This window comes from Zootoca vivipara, chromosome 6 (assembly GCF_963506605.1).
Source record: "Zootoca vivipara chromosome 6, rZooViv1.1, whole genome shotgun sequence".
Taxonomy (NCBI): domain Eukaryota; kingdom Metazoa; phylum Chordata; class Lepidosauria; order Squamata; family Lacertidae; genus Zootoca; species Zootoca vivipara.
The window spans coordinates 68,197,513-68,214,029 of NC_083281.1; the positions used below are offsets into that span (position 1 = coordinate 68,197,513).

At 42.2% G+C, this 16,517-nt stretch overlaps 2 protein-coding genes across 5 annotated transcripts in view; one reads left to right on the forward strand and one right to left on the reverse strand.

The window, feature by feature from the left end:
• The window catches only part of PHKB (phosphorylase kinase regulatory subunit beta), a 153,413-nt gene extending 146,177 nt beyond the window's left edge, over window positions 1-7,236 (reverse strand). For 2 of the 4 annotated variants that reach the window (XM_035117348.2, XM_035117349.2), the window contains exons 1-2: window positions 7,022-7,236; window positions 423-491 (exon numbers count right to left, since the gene is read on the reverse strand). In XM_035117348.2, coding sequence (XP_034973239.1) covers window positions 423-491; window positions 7,022-7,088 — 136 coding nt within the window. In that variant the 5' untranslated portion in view covers window positions 7,089-7,236. Of the gene's footprint in view, window positions 1-422; window positions 517-7,021 lie in introns of all 4 variants that reach the window. The other 2 variants (XM_035117351.2, XM_035117350.2) reach the window with 2 other exon arrangements.
• A 64-nt stretch (window positions 7,237-7,300) lies between these two features.
• The window catches only part of ITFG1 (integrin alpha FG-GAP repeat containing 1), a 110,578-nt gene continuing 101,361 nt past the window's right edge, over window positions 7,301-16,517 (forward strand). Inside the window, exons 1-5 of the mRNA XM_035117352.2 lie at window positions 7,301-7,724; window positions 9,942-10,014; window positions 11,069-11,208; window positions 12,174-12,231; window positions 12,993-13,067. Coding sequence (XP_034973243.2) covers window positions 7,511-7,724; window positions 9,942-10,014; window positions 11,069-11,208; window positions 12,174-12,231; window positions 12,993-13,067 — 560 coding nt within the window. The 5' untranslated portion in view covers window positions 7,301-7,510. The remainder of the gene's footprint in view (window positions 7,725-9,941; window positions 10,015-11,068; window positions 11,209-12,173; window positions 12,232-12,992; window positions 13,068-16,517) is intronic.

Consider the following 16,517-nt stretch of genomic DNA (forward strand, 5'->3'; position numbering starts at 1 on the left):
CTAGAAGATCAAACCTATCCATTCTTAAGGAAATCAGCCCTGAGTGCTCCCTGGAAGGACAGATCGTGAAGCTGAGGCTCCAATACTTTGGCCACCTCATGAGAAGAGAAGAATCCTTGGAAAAGACCCTGATGTTGGGAAAGATGGAGGGCACTAGGAGAAGGGGACGACAGAGGACGAGATGGTTGGACAGTGTTCTCGAAGCTACGAACATGAGTTTGACCAAACTGCGGGAGGCAGTGCAAGACAGGAGTGCCTGGCGTGCTATGGTCCATGGGGTCACGAAGAGTCGGACACGACTAAACGACTAAACAACAACATAGCTCTTCTTATGCTAATAATTCAAAAGTGCATTTACAAGCAGTAACACACACAAGCCTCAAAAACAAAACAAGTGACCTGTAAGAGGTCAGCACACTTACCAGACCATGAGAATACACGGGCAGAGGTGGTTCTGTCAGCATCCAAAGTGGCCATTTCAAGCTCTGTAGCTAATCACAAACGTCTCAGGCTAAGCTATAGCAATTTTTGAAAATATTTAGTGAGGGTTAGAGGCAATCAGCTTTGAATTAAGCAAAAGCAGTGTTAGCAGAGTTATTAACATGATGCAGTGTACAATAAAGAGGATAATTAGATTCATTCTATTTTATGTTTTCCCTCTATACTGCAAAACTTGATTTTCCTATATCATAATTTTCAATAAATCGCACTGGTTGAAGTACCATTACCTACTTTTGCATAATGTCAGCCTACTGTTCTATAACAAGAATGTTATTTGACATTAACATTTCTTATTATGCCAGATAATATTGGATATTTACAACAAAGAGGGGGAAATCCTCCACTAAGTTGAAATAAATTCCAGGTCCAAATGAAAAGCATTTATTCTTTGCTTAATGAAACATATAATTGTTCTAAACCAAAATAGTATGCAATTACTTGCATTTTTCAATGCAATATTGCTTTTATGGAGTTTTGAAGCTTTTCATTAAGGTACCCAACAACAGATTTCAAATTTGTTCAGTAGGTTTCTGTACTGGCTCAGATCTCATCTGTTGATTTCACCAGATACCTCAACCCTACTTTAGACATAACACATTCATTTATAATATCCTACATAAACTTCAACAAGGTTTCAGCAACCTGGTGACTGTTCCCGACTCACTTTTGGGGAAATTAGTGCTAAAAGGAATATAAGAAAAATCATAAATATAAACACTAGCAATTCCTCTGTTTCTTGGATACAGAAAAATATAAAGGAATGTGTCTGTTTTGTATGAAATTGGAAAATGTAGATGACAATTTGGGAAGCAATTGATTCTACACAGTATCAGAACTGAATACGCTGCAGATTTTATTGCATCCTTCTGTTAAATTAAAACAAGGGTTTTAATTAAGCACAATTCTTCATCAGGCCAGATACTAGCATATGAAGGACACAGATTAACTCAAGTATTTGTCGATAGCACTGTCTCTATTGCTTACATAACGTATTTGTTTTGGATTTGTAATATCAGTTGCAGCAACCTCCTTTCTATTATGTCTGATAAAGGGCTCTGCACAACTCAGAAGTTTACAGTCTTACATAGCAGAAGAAAGTCTTGGTTAAATCAACACGTGGAGAGAAGGACAAGCAAGTTAGCCCCAACTCCCTTTGCTGTCCAAATGTTGTAGGGATAACTTCTTAAAACAGGGAATATACTCTACCAGTGTCTGATTTCTGATAAATTTAGAACCCTGAAAATCAGTGTTCTCCATTGTGCAGGAACCTCCATGAACAGAGAAAGCTCCCTGCTTCAGAAATTAGCATTCCAATTAGTGGAGGGATACGGAGCAGATCTAGCACACTTGTCCTCACTCTCTTCTATCACATGTTGGCCTAACACTTCTGTAGAACACCTGAACAGGGCTGGTTTCTTTCTTTCTTTTTAATTGTTTAATTAAATTTAATTATCTACATTGAAGAGGGGCATACTCAAATTTTCATTTAGTTAAACTTGGGTCTACTCCCATGATCACCTTAGCACACAGTAGCCAGAAGAAGCTCTAATAACTAGGCTTATGGTTATGTGCCAAAATATGACCCAAGTTGAATTTTAGCAAGGCATGTACATGACAATCTCATTGACATGGCATGGAACTTGGCATTAATATGTTTCTTGTGGCCTACATCATACAGAGGGTGCTGTGCCGCAATAATACGTATTTAATCCTAGAAATAACCACATTCAGCAGCGCCCAAAATTGCAGAGATCAACTACATACTATTCAGGCTCAAATACAAGAAATATACATATCTGGCAGTAAGGAAACTATGATCCTGTTCCCCCATTGGCCATAGGCTCCATGTCTCTGAGAACCTCACCAACTAGTGGATCACTCTCAACTATACTGTTTGTTCATTCATCGAGTTTTGCCAAGACTGAAAGGTCAGGGGACAAGTGATACACAGCTGCATAAATATGGATAAATAAAATTATTTTGTCAGTCTATAAGGCCTCAAAAATTTGATCAGTCTAACTCTGTAAGGCCTCAAAAAAACCACTGCTTGCAGCACTGTGTCCAGTAACAGTATCAGTAACAGTATCTTGATATCTAAAGGGCTGTCACATGGAGGATGGAACAAGCTTGTTTTCTTCTGCTCTGCAGGCTTTGATCCCCATATAGGACAGCTGTGTATTCTTGAATTGCAGGGGTTGGACTAAATGATCCTCAGGGTCTCTTCCAACTCTAAAATTCTATGACTAAACATCTAGAACAGGCATCCCCAACTTCGGCCCTCCAGATGTTTTGGACTACAATTCCCATCTTCCCCGACCACTGGTCCTGTTAGCTAGGGATCATGGGAGTTGTAGGCCAAAACATCTGGAGGGCCACAGTTTGGGGATGCCTGATCTAGAAGAACTTTCTGACAGTAAGAGCTGCTCGATAGTGGAGCAGACTCCCATGAGAGGTGGTGGATTCACCTTCCTTGGAGGTGTTTGAGCAGAGGTTGGATGTATGCTCTGTCTGTCATATATGATCTAGTTGAGATTCCTACATTGCATGGGGTTGGACTAGATCAGGCATCCCCAAACTGCGGCCCTCCAGATGTTTTGGCCTACAGCTCCCATGATCCCTAGGTAAGAGGACCAGTGGTCAGGGATGATGAGAATTGCAGTCCAAAACATCTGGAGGGCCGAAGTTTGGGGATGCCTGGACTAGATGATCTTTCAGTTCCCTTCCAACTCTACAATTCTATGATTCTATTAATACACTTTTCCTATTTATTACCATATATTTTAATATGGTCAGCTATTTTTGGTTGATAAACTATTTGGTTTAAAATGTATTTTTAAAAATGTACTGTGTACCATCTATGTATTATGCTAGTCAAAATAACTTTTTGCCATACTTATGGCATTTTTTAAAAGTACTATAGAAAAATGTGGGCCCCAATCTAAAGAAAAGGTAAGTTTTCACTTGTCATATACTGAGTCAGTAATGGTCAAAAGGTTTGCAACAATTCAACACAATAACAATGTACTACCAGATATTCTTGTGCATAAATTATTGTGCCTATATAAATACTTTTTAACCTCAGTGATGTTTTCAGGACACCCATTAGCATAATTTAAATGATCTGTTTTAAAATTCCCAGCAGTTTTCTTCCTTGCACACAATACAATTAAATCATCACAAACCTCTATTTATAATCCAGTAAATCCAAATCAAAACATGTTTGCAGTTTTTAGAGCTTAAGTTTATACTTGATTTGGCAACACTCCTTTAAGGCAGACTGGGAAACACATTCAGCTCAAAAGATGGAATGTTGAAACACTTTTGAAAAGGCCTGGAAAATGTTTTAAATTCATGCCAGAGCATAATTTCTTAGCGGTTAAAAGCTTCCCAACTCTGAGTGTGGATATTTTGTATTGAAATTGTGAACACCTCTGATTAGCTGGTGGGCATATAGTACTTTCAATGGAAATTTCACAGTCAGTGTCATGTAAGGTTAAATTGGAAGTCCGGGGTACAAGTCATTGGTTGTAGATCAATTTACACCTGGTCAGGTTTGGCAATGAAAACATATATCCGTAAGCATCTATACTGCCATATAAGTTATGTTAGCGTATGTATTGTAGAAAATGTGTGCTCTCTGTGATATTTTCTTCTTACTGCAATCTGGGCCAGCCAGCCTTAGGATTCAGACAAAACTTCATAGGTCAAATACAAAATGTGAGGGGAAAGAAATGTTATCTACCTTATTTACTTTTGCTTTAGAACTGAATTTTAAACAATCATTTATAGAGTCACTATAGCCGATTCTATACTATTTGTCAGGTAAATAATTTAAAAGTCATGTTCTGAAGTGTGTTGTAATGGAACAAGCAAATCAAGGGAACCATAATAATTGTTCAAGGTAATAGTAATTTAAGAACACATTAATGTTTATTAGCTTGTCTAACACAATGATGTGTGTAGTAGGCTACTTATTTATAATGTGCTCAACAGGACTTTGTTCTGGAAGTGCATGGCCCTGGAAGTGATTTGAAATTTAACTATCTAATTAAATCAAATAAGTAGGAAAGTCACTCATCACTGGATAAAGTGAATTTCAAACATCAAGCCCAAATGATAGTCATTTACTGGCCAAATTTATTTGTAGGGATCATCAGTATTACAAAGCAATGGGCATGAGTGGTTGGTGGTAGAAAACTAAGTTTTCGCTTCTCAAGGGAAGGAACTACAAAATTTGATACAGGACTTTGATGTGCTCCCATAAAGTTGAGAAACTTGCACAGAAATAAGGCAAGATGCAGCTGAACACATGCAAGAAATTATGCAAGTTACTGAGACCCAACACATGCCTCTGCTAAACTTTCTCTTAAGACTTTTATTAGAGATATTTATAACAGAGCCACAGGGAGAAATATAAACAGGCAACAGCAGAGTTTGCATCTTCAGTGTCAGCCAGAGCTGCTGCCGCCTTTTCAAGTGACTTGCAAAGCTGCCAGATGGAACAAGCAAGACAAAAATAGCTACACGCTGAGGCAGGGAAAGGTTGTTGATGGACCAGGGAAAGTGAGAACAGTGGGAAATGGAGCATGTAGTGAAGGGAAGAGGAAGAAGGATTTGAGGGTGCTGGAAAAGTTGAGAAGCCCAATCATTGGGGGGTGGGGTAGAACACAGGGAAAACCATGTTATGAGGGTGACAAAGAAAGAACAACTCTGAAGTTAAAGAAAAGTGGGGTGGGTGGAGAGAGATGCTTCAACCTCTGCCTTCGGTTATACAGGGGAAGAAGAGAAAAAGATGAAGAGTCCAGGACTTCTAAATTCTGCTGTACCAGTTTCTGTGTCTTCAGCATCTACATGACAGGAGATAAAGCTGTGTGATGCTTTTCACCATTAGCTCATCCCCATGTCACTGCATGTGATGATGAGGGAAAGCCACATCTGATGCACTTCTACTTAGCTTGAAACTCTTGTACAAGACCCTGTCCTTAAAAAACAAGAGGGGGAGGTTGTCACCTTTTGTCTTTAGCCATTGTTTAAATGTGCAACATTACTTGGAGATCATGTTTTATCTCCATGTTGTGAAAACTAAGGGCACCTCTCCTATGAGGAAGAGGCTAAAACATCTGTGTTGTTGTTTTAGTTTAGAACAGGCATCCCCAAACTTTGGCCCTCCAGATGTTTTGGACTACAATTCCCATCATCCCTGACCGCTGGTCCTGTTAGCTAGAGATGATGGGAGTTGTAGGCCAAAACATCTGGAGGGCCGCAGTTGGGGGGTGCCTGGTTTAGAATAAGGGAGGTGGTTAGAGGTTTGTAAAAGCATGCACACTGTGGAGGAAGTGGGCAGTGTGAAGTTTTTCTTCTAATACTACAGTTCAGAACAGGCAGATATTAACTGCCACAAGATGTGATAGCCCCTGTCTTAGAAGACTTAACAGTGATTAGACAAAGCTATGGAGAATGAGTTTAATCAACAGTCATTGACCATAACAGCTAACTCAGACAGGGGTCTACTAGATATAATTCAGGGTGGGAAGAGAAAGGGAGGGCTGTTTCCTTCATGGCCTGCATGTGGGCTTCCTAGGACAAGACTGTGTCCCTTACAGCATGCTTACAGAAAACAAAGTGCGTAAGATGGCAACCATGCAGAGTAATTCTAAGCATGTTGACTCAGAGAAGTATGTACCACTGAGTTTCGTGAGATCTTAACATGACTTACTTTTGAGTAAGCCTGCAGCAGATTAAACGGTGCATTAAACTGGACAGTGACCTTCCCCTGATTTAGCAGGTCCCTTTTACTTTAGGAGAAAGGCCTTCATCCTTCTTTCAATGGCAGAGCACCTATTTTTCATGCAGGTGTCCCTGATTCAATTCCTACCAACTCCAGCTAAGACTAGAAAAGATTCCTGCCTAAACCCCTGGAAATCTGCTGCCGGTGAGAGCAGTCCAGGAGCGAGGAACCTGTGGCCCTCAGATGTTGCTGGGTTACAAACACCTATCAGCTTCCCACCCTCACCCCCCCCACACACACCTGGGCCTAGCAGATGGTCAAAAATTATGGATGTTGCAGCCCAGCAACATCTCGTGGGGTGCAAGTTCCCCCACCCCTACAGTAGCAACACTGGTAAGTCAAGAGGGTTTGTCTCAGCGCTGGGCCCCTTCTTAGGCACGGAACCTCCGCGTGCAGGGGCAGTATAGCTGCAAATGCCAGGCACTGAGGGCAGGTGCTTGGTGAGGTTCCTGTCCCGCAGGCATCTGGCTGAGATGTCCGCCGTTGGAAACAGAGCACTGGGCTAGTTGAGGCAATGGAGAAGGAAAAGAGAAATGCAACGGCCGAGAAGAAGGAAGAAGCAGCAGCGGGGGCAGGGAGGGGAGACAGGGCACAGGGGTGGGTGAGGCGGGTGGGCGGCCGTCCAGTCAAGCGACACCCGCGCCTCCCCCCTCACAGCCTCAGGCACAACAAGCGCGGCTCCCCTTCCCCCTGAGGAGGCGAAAGGGCAGGCGAGGGGGGCAGAGGTCAGACCTGAACGCTTGGAACGGGCCCTCAGCTCCAGCACTTTCCAGCTCACGTCGGCCAGAGCGGACGCCATGGCGAGGGGAGGACCGGCGGCGGCCGAGCCGTCAGAGGAAGCCTCGGAGCTCGGCTCTGGCGCTCGCCTCGCAGACCCGGACTCTCCCTTCCCCCGCCCCCAACTCCCGAGGCAGGCGGTTGAGCGGTTGCCTGGCCCAGCCGTAAGCGCGTCCCTGCGGCGCATGCGGGCTGAAGGGCGCGCGTGCTGTGAAGCAGGGAGCGGGCGCGACGCGGTCGTAAAGCAAACCCGGAAGCCGGTCGGGATTGTGACAGGCGCGCCCCCTCCGCCCTCTCGCTTCGAGGTGGTTCTCTCTCTCCATTCCCACCTTCCTGACATTCCTCGCCTCAGCGGATGGGGCCGTAAGTGATGTTGGTGATTGCGGTGGCAAGGAGGAGGAGGACCCGGTTTGTTGGCGCTGTTGCTGCTGCTGCCCGTGCGCAATGAGGGCTGCCTGCTGCCGCCGCCCCCCGCGGAGGGGCCTCCCGTTCCCCACCTTCCTCCTCTTCCTCTCGTCCCTCCTGGTGGGAGCGAGGCCCGGCTGGGCCCTGCAGAATGTCACGCCCCAGCTCTTTGGGAACCAGGCCTACGGAACGCTGGCCGCCTTCGGGGACTTCAACTCCGACAAGCAGACGGACCTTTTCGTGCTGAGGGGAGGTGAGGAGGGAGGCGAGGCAGGAGGACGGACTCTGGCTGGGTCGGGGTGGGCTTGGCATCAACATTATCCTCATCTTCATCGTCATCCGATTACAGTACAGTATTTGTATGCCACTTCTCCACATGCCTCTTACAACGTGCCTCGTGCAGCATACCACATGAACAGCGATAAAGATCCTGTTTGTTTATCTTTGTTGCTTCATAAAATTTATACACTACTTGATTTCCAAAACGAAACAAAAACTCAAAGCGATTGACAAAAGAGGATAAGGCCACGGTATTATCAGCAGCAACTGTTTTTAAAACATTCAAACAAGCAATGACACGTCATTTACTTGTTATATTAAGAACAATTGGAAGTAATCGTTAAGTCGGTAAATACAGAAGAGAAATGCATATAAGTTAACTTGATTGAGCAGCTTGGACTGAAGCAGGAGAGAGAATTTTACCCAACAGGAATGGGAACAAAATGGTAGTACACAAAACTTTTTTGGGTGGGGGTTGATTACTATTCCCAAAGGATGTTTCGCAGAAACTATTCACGATGAACTTTTATACACTGTATGGTAGAGGTATTGCCCAGCTTTCAGCTGTGTCTCCTCTCTCCAATAATGGCCCACCTCTCGCCTGGGGAGGCAAAGGACCTGGTGGTGGGGAGGTGTTGGACCCAGGCAAGGAGATTAATCAGTTGCAATGGATCTGCCAAAATAATGGTGAAGGGTTGTTTACATTGTTAGTTCTGATCACAGTAGACCTACAGAAATGAATGGGCATAGCTAAGTTTTGTGTGTTTTTTAAAACAATTTATATACCACTTGATTGTTTACAGACATTTGGCAACAGTATAAAATGGATCATATAGGTAGAGTTAGGTGCATTCATTTCAATAGGTTCACTCTGACTAGAGCCGAGTAGAGCATGGCTTGAGCAGCCCCATGTCTGCCAATTGTGGATATGAAGTGAATTCGGTGTTTACAAAAGGAGTGTTAGCTTTAGGGTAGAAATCTCTGAGCTGGTGAAAGAAACCTGTTGTTGGTTATTGGTCCTCATGCATGCCACGACGCCCTAATGATCCAATACAACTCACATGTCTGCAGCATGCCTCAGACATGGTCATTGATTCCAGACTAAATCACAATTCATAGAAATAGTTGGGATGGGCTTTTGTTGTATACTGAAGCCCAACAGCATGGTTAGAGCAACTTTTCGGCCCCAAATTCTGTAAGTTTCATAGGTTTTCTTGTTATGTGTAGATTCATATAAATTCATAGCAGGCAATTGTCTTTGTAGTGATAAAGAACAAGATTTGTCAAGATATGTCTCTGTTACCCTTGTAACTGATAAGAAACATATTGAAATGGGAAACTGCATAACGCAAGATAAGATTCATAAAGCCCAGATAAGGAAAGATGTGACTTTGAAGTGGTTCAGTTGTGAAGCCAAACTCACTTTCCTTCACATGCAGCAGTTACCTCTTTTTAGGCAAACCATAGCTTGCAGTTTTGCAATAACCAGAACACTATGGTTTGTGCTTGCCCTGCAAACAAGAATTGAAAACCATGATATTTTCCAATTCATAGTTTTCTTTTTGAGGCAAAACAAAAATCTAATTTTTAGGGAAACCATGAAAGGAGGGAGGGAAACAATTTATGAAATGCATGGGAGCAGGGAGCATGTTGACCTGAGCATGTAGACCAATTAGACTTGTTCGTGTAAAGACAAAGTATGATTTGGAATGACATTTAGACCTGGGGTGTGGGTGTGGGTGTCTGTGTCTATCTCACTGTATTGCTACAGTGGTTTTCAAACTTTGTTCCAGGGAACCTAGGGCTTACTCAGTGAGAAGTTTAGTATTGTAATGCTGAACAAGATTCCCTGGAAAAGTTTGTACATCATTACTTATATTTTCCTGGAGCATTCATGGGAGTGCTAGGTCTGTTCTAGGGGCACTCTCCCACTTTGTAAAGAGAAAGAGTAAAAGCCTAGCAGAGCTGGCAGTGTGCCTGGTGAACTCTGTGTGTGTGCATGCGTATGTACACTTACCCTAGAAAGTTATGTAAAGCATACAACACTTACTCTAGGGTTCCTTAACAGATGAGTTACTGTATTGTGGAACAAGTTTCTCAGAGGGTAGTTAAAAAAATCATGTATTACATGACAGTTCCTGATCTGATGTTTTCATTTTAGGCTACAGTCATGTTTTTCTTTGGTTTTCAGATGGTGAATTAAATATTTTCCTGGCAGACCAAAAAGAGCCCTATTTTAAGCCCAAAGTCAAATTATTATTAACGTAAGTATCTCTTTATAAGGTATGTTAAATACATCTGATATATAGCAGATTGAATTCTCTTCTCATCCCATCAGAACAGGCATAAGCCTTTCCAAAAGGCTGTTGTGTGCTATTTGTTATAACTGTCTGATTGCTGAACTTAAATGAACTGTCCAGTTGCTGAATTTATTTACCATGGGACTTAAGTCTGAAGGTTGTGGCTTGTGGCTTTGTGATTTGCACATAGGAAACTTGTGGTAACCTGAGAAGTGATAACCTTCATAATTAGTGGCTTGTAGACTTGAAATGACACTTTACATTCAGAATTGGGCAGAGAAATCCTGAACATGTTTGTTATGGAAATTACTGTCCAATATGTTTGTTTAGGATTGCAGTTTTCAATATTGGCATTGCCATTTAGTTTGTAAAGAATTACTGAGAAAATATTCCACTTCTTTCTTATGCTACAGACAAGGGCATGTTTAATTTTTCCTCATTTTAAACCCAGCTGAAGCTTTTTTTGTGGGGGAGAGCCTTTGAGGAACTTAGTCTAGGAATGCCTCTTATCTCCTTGTGTGTGACATGTAGAAAAGAATCCTGTGCACCACCAAGTGTTACTCAGGGGATCATTTTTTGTTGGCGCAGGGAATTGGAAAGACCCTGTTCAAATATGAGCCAAGGCAGAGACTTTGGCTCCATTGGTAGACTTTGGAATAGATGTTAGCCCTGCCATTTGCCTAATGTATGCCATAATAAACTTTCTATTCATCTTTCAAAAGCTTTATGATGACAGTCCTTCTTTTCTGCTCGCTCCTTCTCTGTCCAGGGTTTCACCTTTGCGTCTATATTCTATGTGGAAGCAATTTATTAAGCCCTATTTTAAAAGCTTGAAATAGATTCAGCAGTTGGAAACACCTCAAGAGTTTTGTGGGCAGAACATAGAGAATGATATAATGCTCAAGTATTATGCTGCATTAGAAGAGGAATTATGTGCAAATCACTGTTAAAAGAAAACATGATTGTTTGCAATCACGCACTAAGTAATTAACAATACTTTACCCTTTTTTAATTTTAGAAATGTGGTGATAACCAGTGTGGTTCCTGGTGATTATGATGGTGATTCACAAATGGATGTGCTCCTGACAACTCGTCCTCAAAAACAACCTAATGCTGACCTATCAGTCTTAATTTTCTGGGGAAATAATCAAACTTTAGGTAGGCAATACCATTTTAAAATTTCTAGAAAGTGATCATCCAGTGCAGTCCTGAAAGATGTCTATGTATGGAGAGGGGGTTGGAGAGTTGGTGTTGCACTTGTTCATGCCACCACTGACTTCCATGTGTTTAAGTGCCCTATGGGCACATAACCTACGCACATGGGTAAGGCCCATAGGTCAATGGTAGAGCACATCTAAAAGGTTCCAGGTTCAGTTCCCAGGCATTTCTAAGTAGGACAGGGAAAATCTACTGTCTGAAACCCTGGATAGACAGACAGATGGTCTGGTTAATAAAAGGCAGCTTCCTATGTTCATGCTTACCCCCCCCCCCACACCCCACTATTATTTTGGGGTAGAGTGAATATGCCTAGTTCAAATCCGTCCTTTCTAGGCACACAACCTTTCTTTTGTGACTGCACAAAAAGCAAAAGGGGCTTCTTAATCCCAGCAGAAGAAGGCAAATAATGTCAATGTACAACTGAACAGCAAGTATTGCCTTAACAACTATTCAGAGCCTTAAAATGTAGCTGCATCCAGAAAATTGCATGCATGCAGTTATAAAAACTATGAACAGTCCTTGCATATTTGCAAGGAACACAAGTCTATGTCTCTGCTTTCATATACTCCTCTCTGATTTGATCTGGCAGCATATCTTCTTCGCGAGAAACAAACTGCAGTTGCTCAGTTTGCATGAGATCAAAACCCTTTCCCCACTCAGCAGCTTCCCGCTGACCAGCTCATGGGCAGGAGGAGACCTAGAAGGTTGGATTAAATCCTTTGGGCCAAGGGGTTCCCCATTCCGGGTTTAGTGCTACATGCACATCAGCTCATTAAAAAACAAACATTGTGTTAATTTAAATGAACTGTATTAATAGTCAGCCCACAGAAATAAATAAGAATGCTTGAAATACTTAGCAGTTGGGAGAACCAAGAGTAACAAGTGTGATTTTTCTTTCCTTTCAGATGTAAATCGTAAGTTTCTATTAAATAAAACATTTCATGATGAGCCACTAATCATGGAGTAAGTATATGTTCAGTATTATGCGACAAATTTACAAAATGTAAATTAGAATACAGTGGAACCTCGGTTTTTGAATGTAATCCTTTCCGGAAGTGTGTTTGACTTCTGAAACGTTCAAAACCCAGGGATTAAAGGGCTGTCAGCATGTTCCATTGAGAAAAATGGAGAAAGGCACCTCAGAAGCCATTCAACTTCAGAGGCGCGTTTAAAAATGGAAGCATTCACTGCTGGGTTTTCAGCATTCAGCTTCCAAAAAGTTCGGTAGCCAAGACGTTCTAAAACTGAGGTTTGACTGTAAAACGGAGAAAATATTATTGATTCACTGTGCAGTATCCACTCTGTAATAAACTCCATTGAGTTCAGTGGGACTTTCACCCAGGAAAGTGTATATAGGATTGCAGTGTAAAAGTAATAATCATTTAAAATGTGGTATTTAGCCAACCTCTGTTCTTCAGATTTTAAGAAAAGGCTGTAGCTCAATGGCAGAGCACCTGCTTTGCATGCAGAATGTCCCAATTCAATTCCCTGCATCTCCAGGTAAAGAGGCACCTTTGTCTGAAACCCTGGATAGACGCTGCCAGTGAGTGTGGACAATACAGAGTTTGATGGACCAGTGACATGATTTGCTATAAGACAGCTTCATATTTTTCTAAGCATCTGCATACTTGGGGGTAGGGCAGTATTAAACTTTGGGGAGGAGGAATTGTCATATTATTGACAGAGCAGCTGGAAATTTCAGCTTATCGTTGTTGCTCCTGCAGTTTTGATGGTGACTTAATTCCTGATGTATTTGGAGCTACAAGTGATTCTGACAAGCCACAGGTACTGCTTGGCAGGTAAGCTGAATTTATTTATTACTTTTTGAAAAGATGCATTGTTGAGTCTTACAATATTGGTGTCATAAATCCTGCTGTAAGAGATTTTTGGGCTTGCAGTGAACTAAGCTTTAGATATGCATTTGGTACTAGAGCTTACAGGGAGGTAGAATTCAGTGTATAATTGCCTCTGAAGACACACCAGCCTGATTTGCACATAACTCTTGGTGCAAATGAGAAAGTATCCTGACTCCCAGAGGAGAGATTGTGGACACTTTGCTCTTTCCAAGTCATTTGCCACTGAGCTGATCCATGGTTTGGCTTAGCCTGCTGTCTGAACCCTGGTTTGTGGTTTAGCACTATCCAGACAAACCATGTGCCATAAGTCATAGGATAGATCTTGGTTACAGCTTATGGTTTGTCTGGAGAGAGCAAAGCCACACCACAACTTTTTTACAGCACAATGTGGCAGCATATTGAGTGATGAGGAGCAAAGCGGTCGTATTCTCCTCTCTGGAAGCCTGCATATTTGCTCATTCACACTGAGTAATGGTTTAGCATAGCATTACATACCGTGTTTCTCCAAAAATAAGCCATACCCCAAAAATAAGCCATGCCCCAAAACTGTACCATACTTAATAAAAAAAGACATCCCCTGAAAATAAGCCACCGTGGTTTTTTTGAGGAAAAATAAATATAAGACGGTGTCTTATTTTTGGAGAAACACGGTACCAACATTTATGCATGCTTTATCACATTTTGGCATATTTATCGCTTGTCTTGTATGATGACCGAAAAGGAGGCCTTGTAAGTGATTGAGAGCAGATAATGTGCTCTCTGATAAAAAAACCCTACTTCCCTTCTCTTGTGGACTCCCAAAGCAAAGGCATTTGGCTGACTACTGAGTGAAGTGAATCCTGGACTAGACAGGTGTTTGGTCTGATCCAACAAGACTATTCTTACAGGGTTTGTTTGAGCAGTAGTTAAGAATTACTTCTGCACTATGATGCTTGCCATTGTTAGTTTCACACTTAATCAGGATTTCCAAATGAGCTTTAAACAATGGTTTCAGATCCCTGTAAAAGGACTGTAACATAAAAGATGATATATAATGGTGTGGATGGTATTGTTAAACCAGGCATCCCCAAACTTCGGTCCTCCAGATGTTTTGGACTACAATTCCAATCATCCCTGACCACTGGTCCTGTTAGCTAGGGATCATGGGAGTTGTAGGCCAAAACATCTGGAGGGCCACAGTTTGGGGATGCCTGTGTTAAACCATGGTCGATGCGAACAAGAGCTGGGAGGGAAATTCTGTGCTGAAAATGTAGAAGGGTGCATGACGTTTTGGGTGCTGATGTTTCAGCTCTAGCTGCTGTGTTTCTTTTTATTTATCTTTTATTTATTTTATGAAACACTATAAACGCAAAATTACCAATATTCACAAATTATGAACACAAATATCTGTTATTCAGAATAATATCTCAACCTATACATTATCCTTTTAAAATTGAATGGTTCGTTTACTCGAATCTTATTAAACAAATTAATTTCTACATCTGACTGCTGTGTTTCTTTACAATACTCCAATGGAACAAGTCTGTGATGGTTGGTCACTAGGAACAATAGAGAAAAGTATGGCAGGATGGAAAGAAGCCTATTGTGGAAGCTTGGTGTGAGCTGACTTGTTGAAGGTAAATGCACAACACTTGTGCTTACCAAGATGAGGCAGTAATTGCTATGGCTGGGGCTGCTGGGAGTTGAGTTGCAGGTTCCTCCCTCCTGTTGTTAGAGGAAATCATCTTAGAAGAGGCATCCTTTCCTGTTTGTGAGAGAAGGGAGCATGCCTCTTTTTAGGAGTATATTTGCTATCTATTATGTTGCTAGAAATCATCCTTTTAATAGTAATTTTAAAAATCTGTTAGGTAATAAGTTGTGACTCTATTTGGAAATCAAATAGGGCCATGTGCCCTATTTTTTACATTTTTTACATGTGCTCTTCTTTTCTAAATCAGGTTATTAAATAAATTAATCCACATGATCAATTGTTTAATGTTTCCATCATTTTAGAGGTATATATGAACACTAAGGGCTGCTGCACCTTTGCTAACTGCCCTTCCCTTCCACCTGACCAAACCCCTCCACACACAACTCGCTCCATTCCCCTCACCATTTTAAAGGATGGAGGAAGCATATCACAGAGGAACTTCTATGTGAAGCACCTTTCCCTGTGTGTTAAACCTTGTAGGTGCCTTTAACAGAGCAGGGCGATATTTCACAGCTCCCCCCCCCCCCAATTAAACAGCTCTCCAGAGCCACTTGCCACCCATACTACTTCCTTGCTCACCTGCCTGCCATTTGTCATGCTGCAGTTGTTGTGGCTGCCTATGCATTGTTGAACCAAAGGCGAACTATTCTGGAAGGTCTGCAAATGCCATCGTAGTAGTCAATATAATCCCACAATTAATAAGTAGTTGTTGTAACAATGAGCTCATATATGTTTATATTCACTTGCTTTGATATAGGCTAATTGTCTTGTTTTGAAGCTATCCATATCTGTGGGCTTGGGGTGCTGGGCTCTGAGCACAGAAAGGGGAACTATCTGATGCCACCTATGCCCTTATCTGGTCAGGGGAAGTCAGGGGAAGTTCTGAACAAAGTGGTGTTTGCTGCTTTGTGTAGGAACAATTACTTGGGCATGGTCAAACCATCTCCTTGTCTGTAAATGCTGGGAGACATGGCAGGCTGATTTACTGTAAGTCTAGCCCAGGGGTCAGCAAAGTTTTTCAGCAGGGGCCAGTCCACTGTCCCTCAAACCTTCTGGAGGACCGGGCTATATCTTGAAAAAAATTATTAACAGATTCCTATGCCCCACAAATAACCCAGAGATGCATTTTAAATAAAAGCACACATTCATTCTACTCATGTAAAAACACCAGGCAGGCCCCACAAATAACCCAGAGATGCATTTAAATAAAAGGACACATTCTACTCATGTAAAAACACGCTGATTCCCGGACCATCCGCAGGTCGGATTTAGAAGGCGATTGGGCTGGATCTGGTCCCTGGGCCTTAGTTTGCCTACCCATGGTCTAGACCAGGCATCCCCAAACTTCAGCCCTCCAGATGTTTTGGACTACAATTCCCATCTTCCCCGACCGCTGGTCCTGACAGCTAGGGATCATGGGAGTTGTAGGCCAAAACATCTGGAGGGCCGCAGTTTGGGGATGCCTGCTCTAGACCTTTCTTTTAATGAAGCACTAGAACTAATTGCTCTGGTGTTTTTGATACCCTTCTTTGGTATCCCTGCACCCAGCCACTCCTACGAGCTCTTTGGGCTTAATGGATCAGGGCAGCCTATTGGTGGCTGTGCGAACTGCGGAGTATGATGACAGGCTTACATTTTTATGTATATAGGAAGATAGACATATGGAAGGGTACTGAGTGCAGAATAAATCCAGGTGTCTGAAG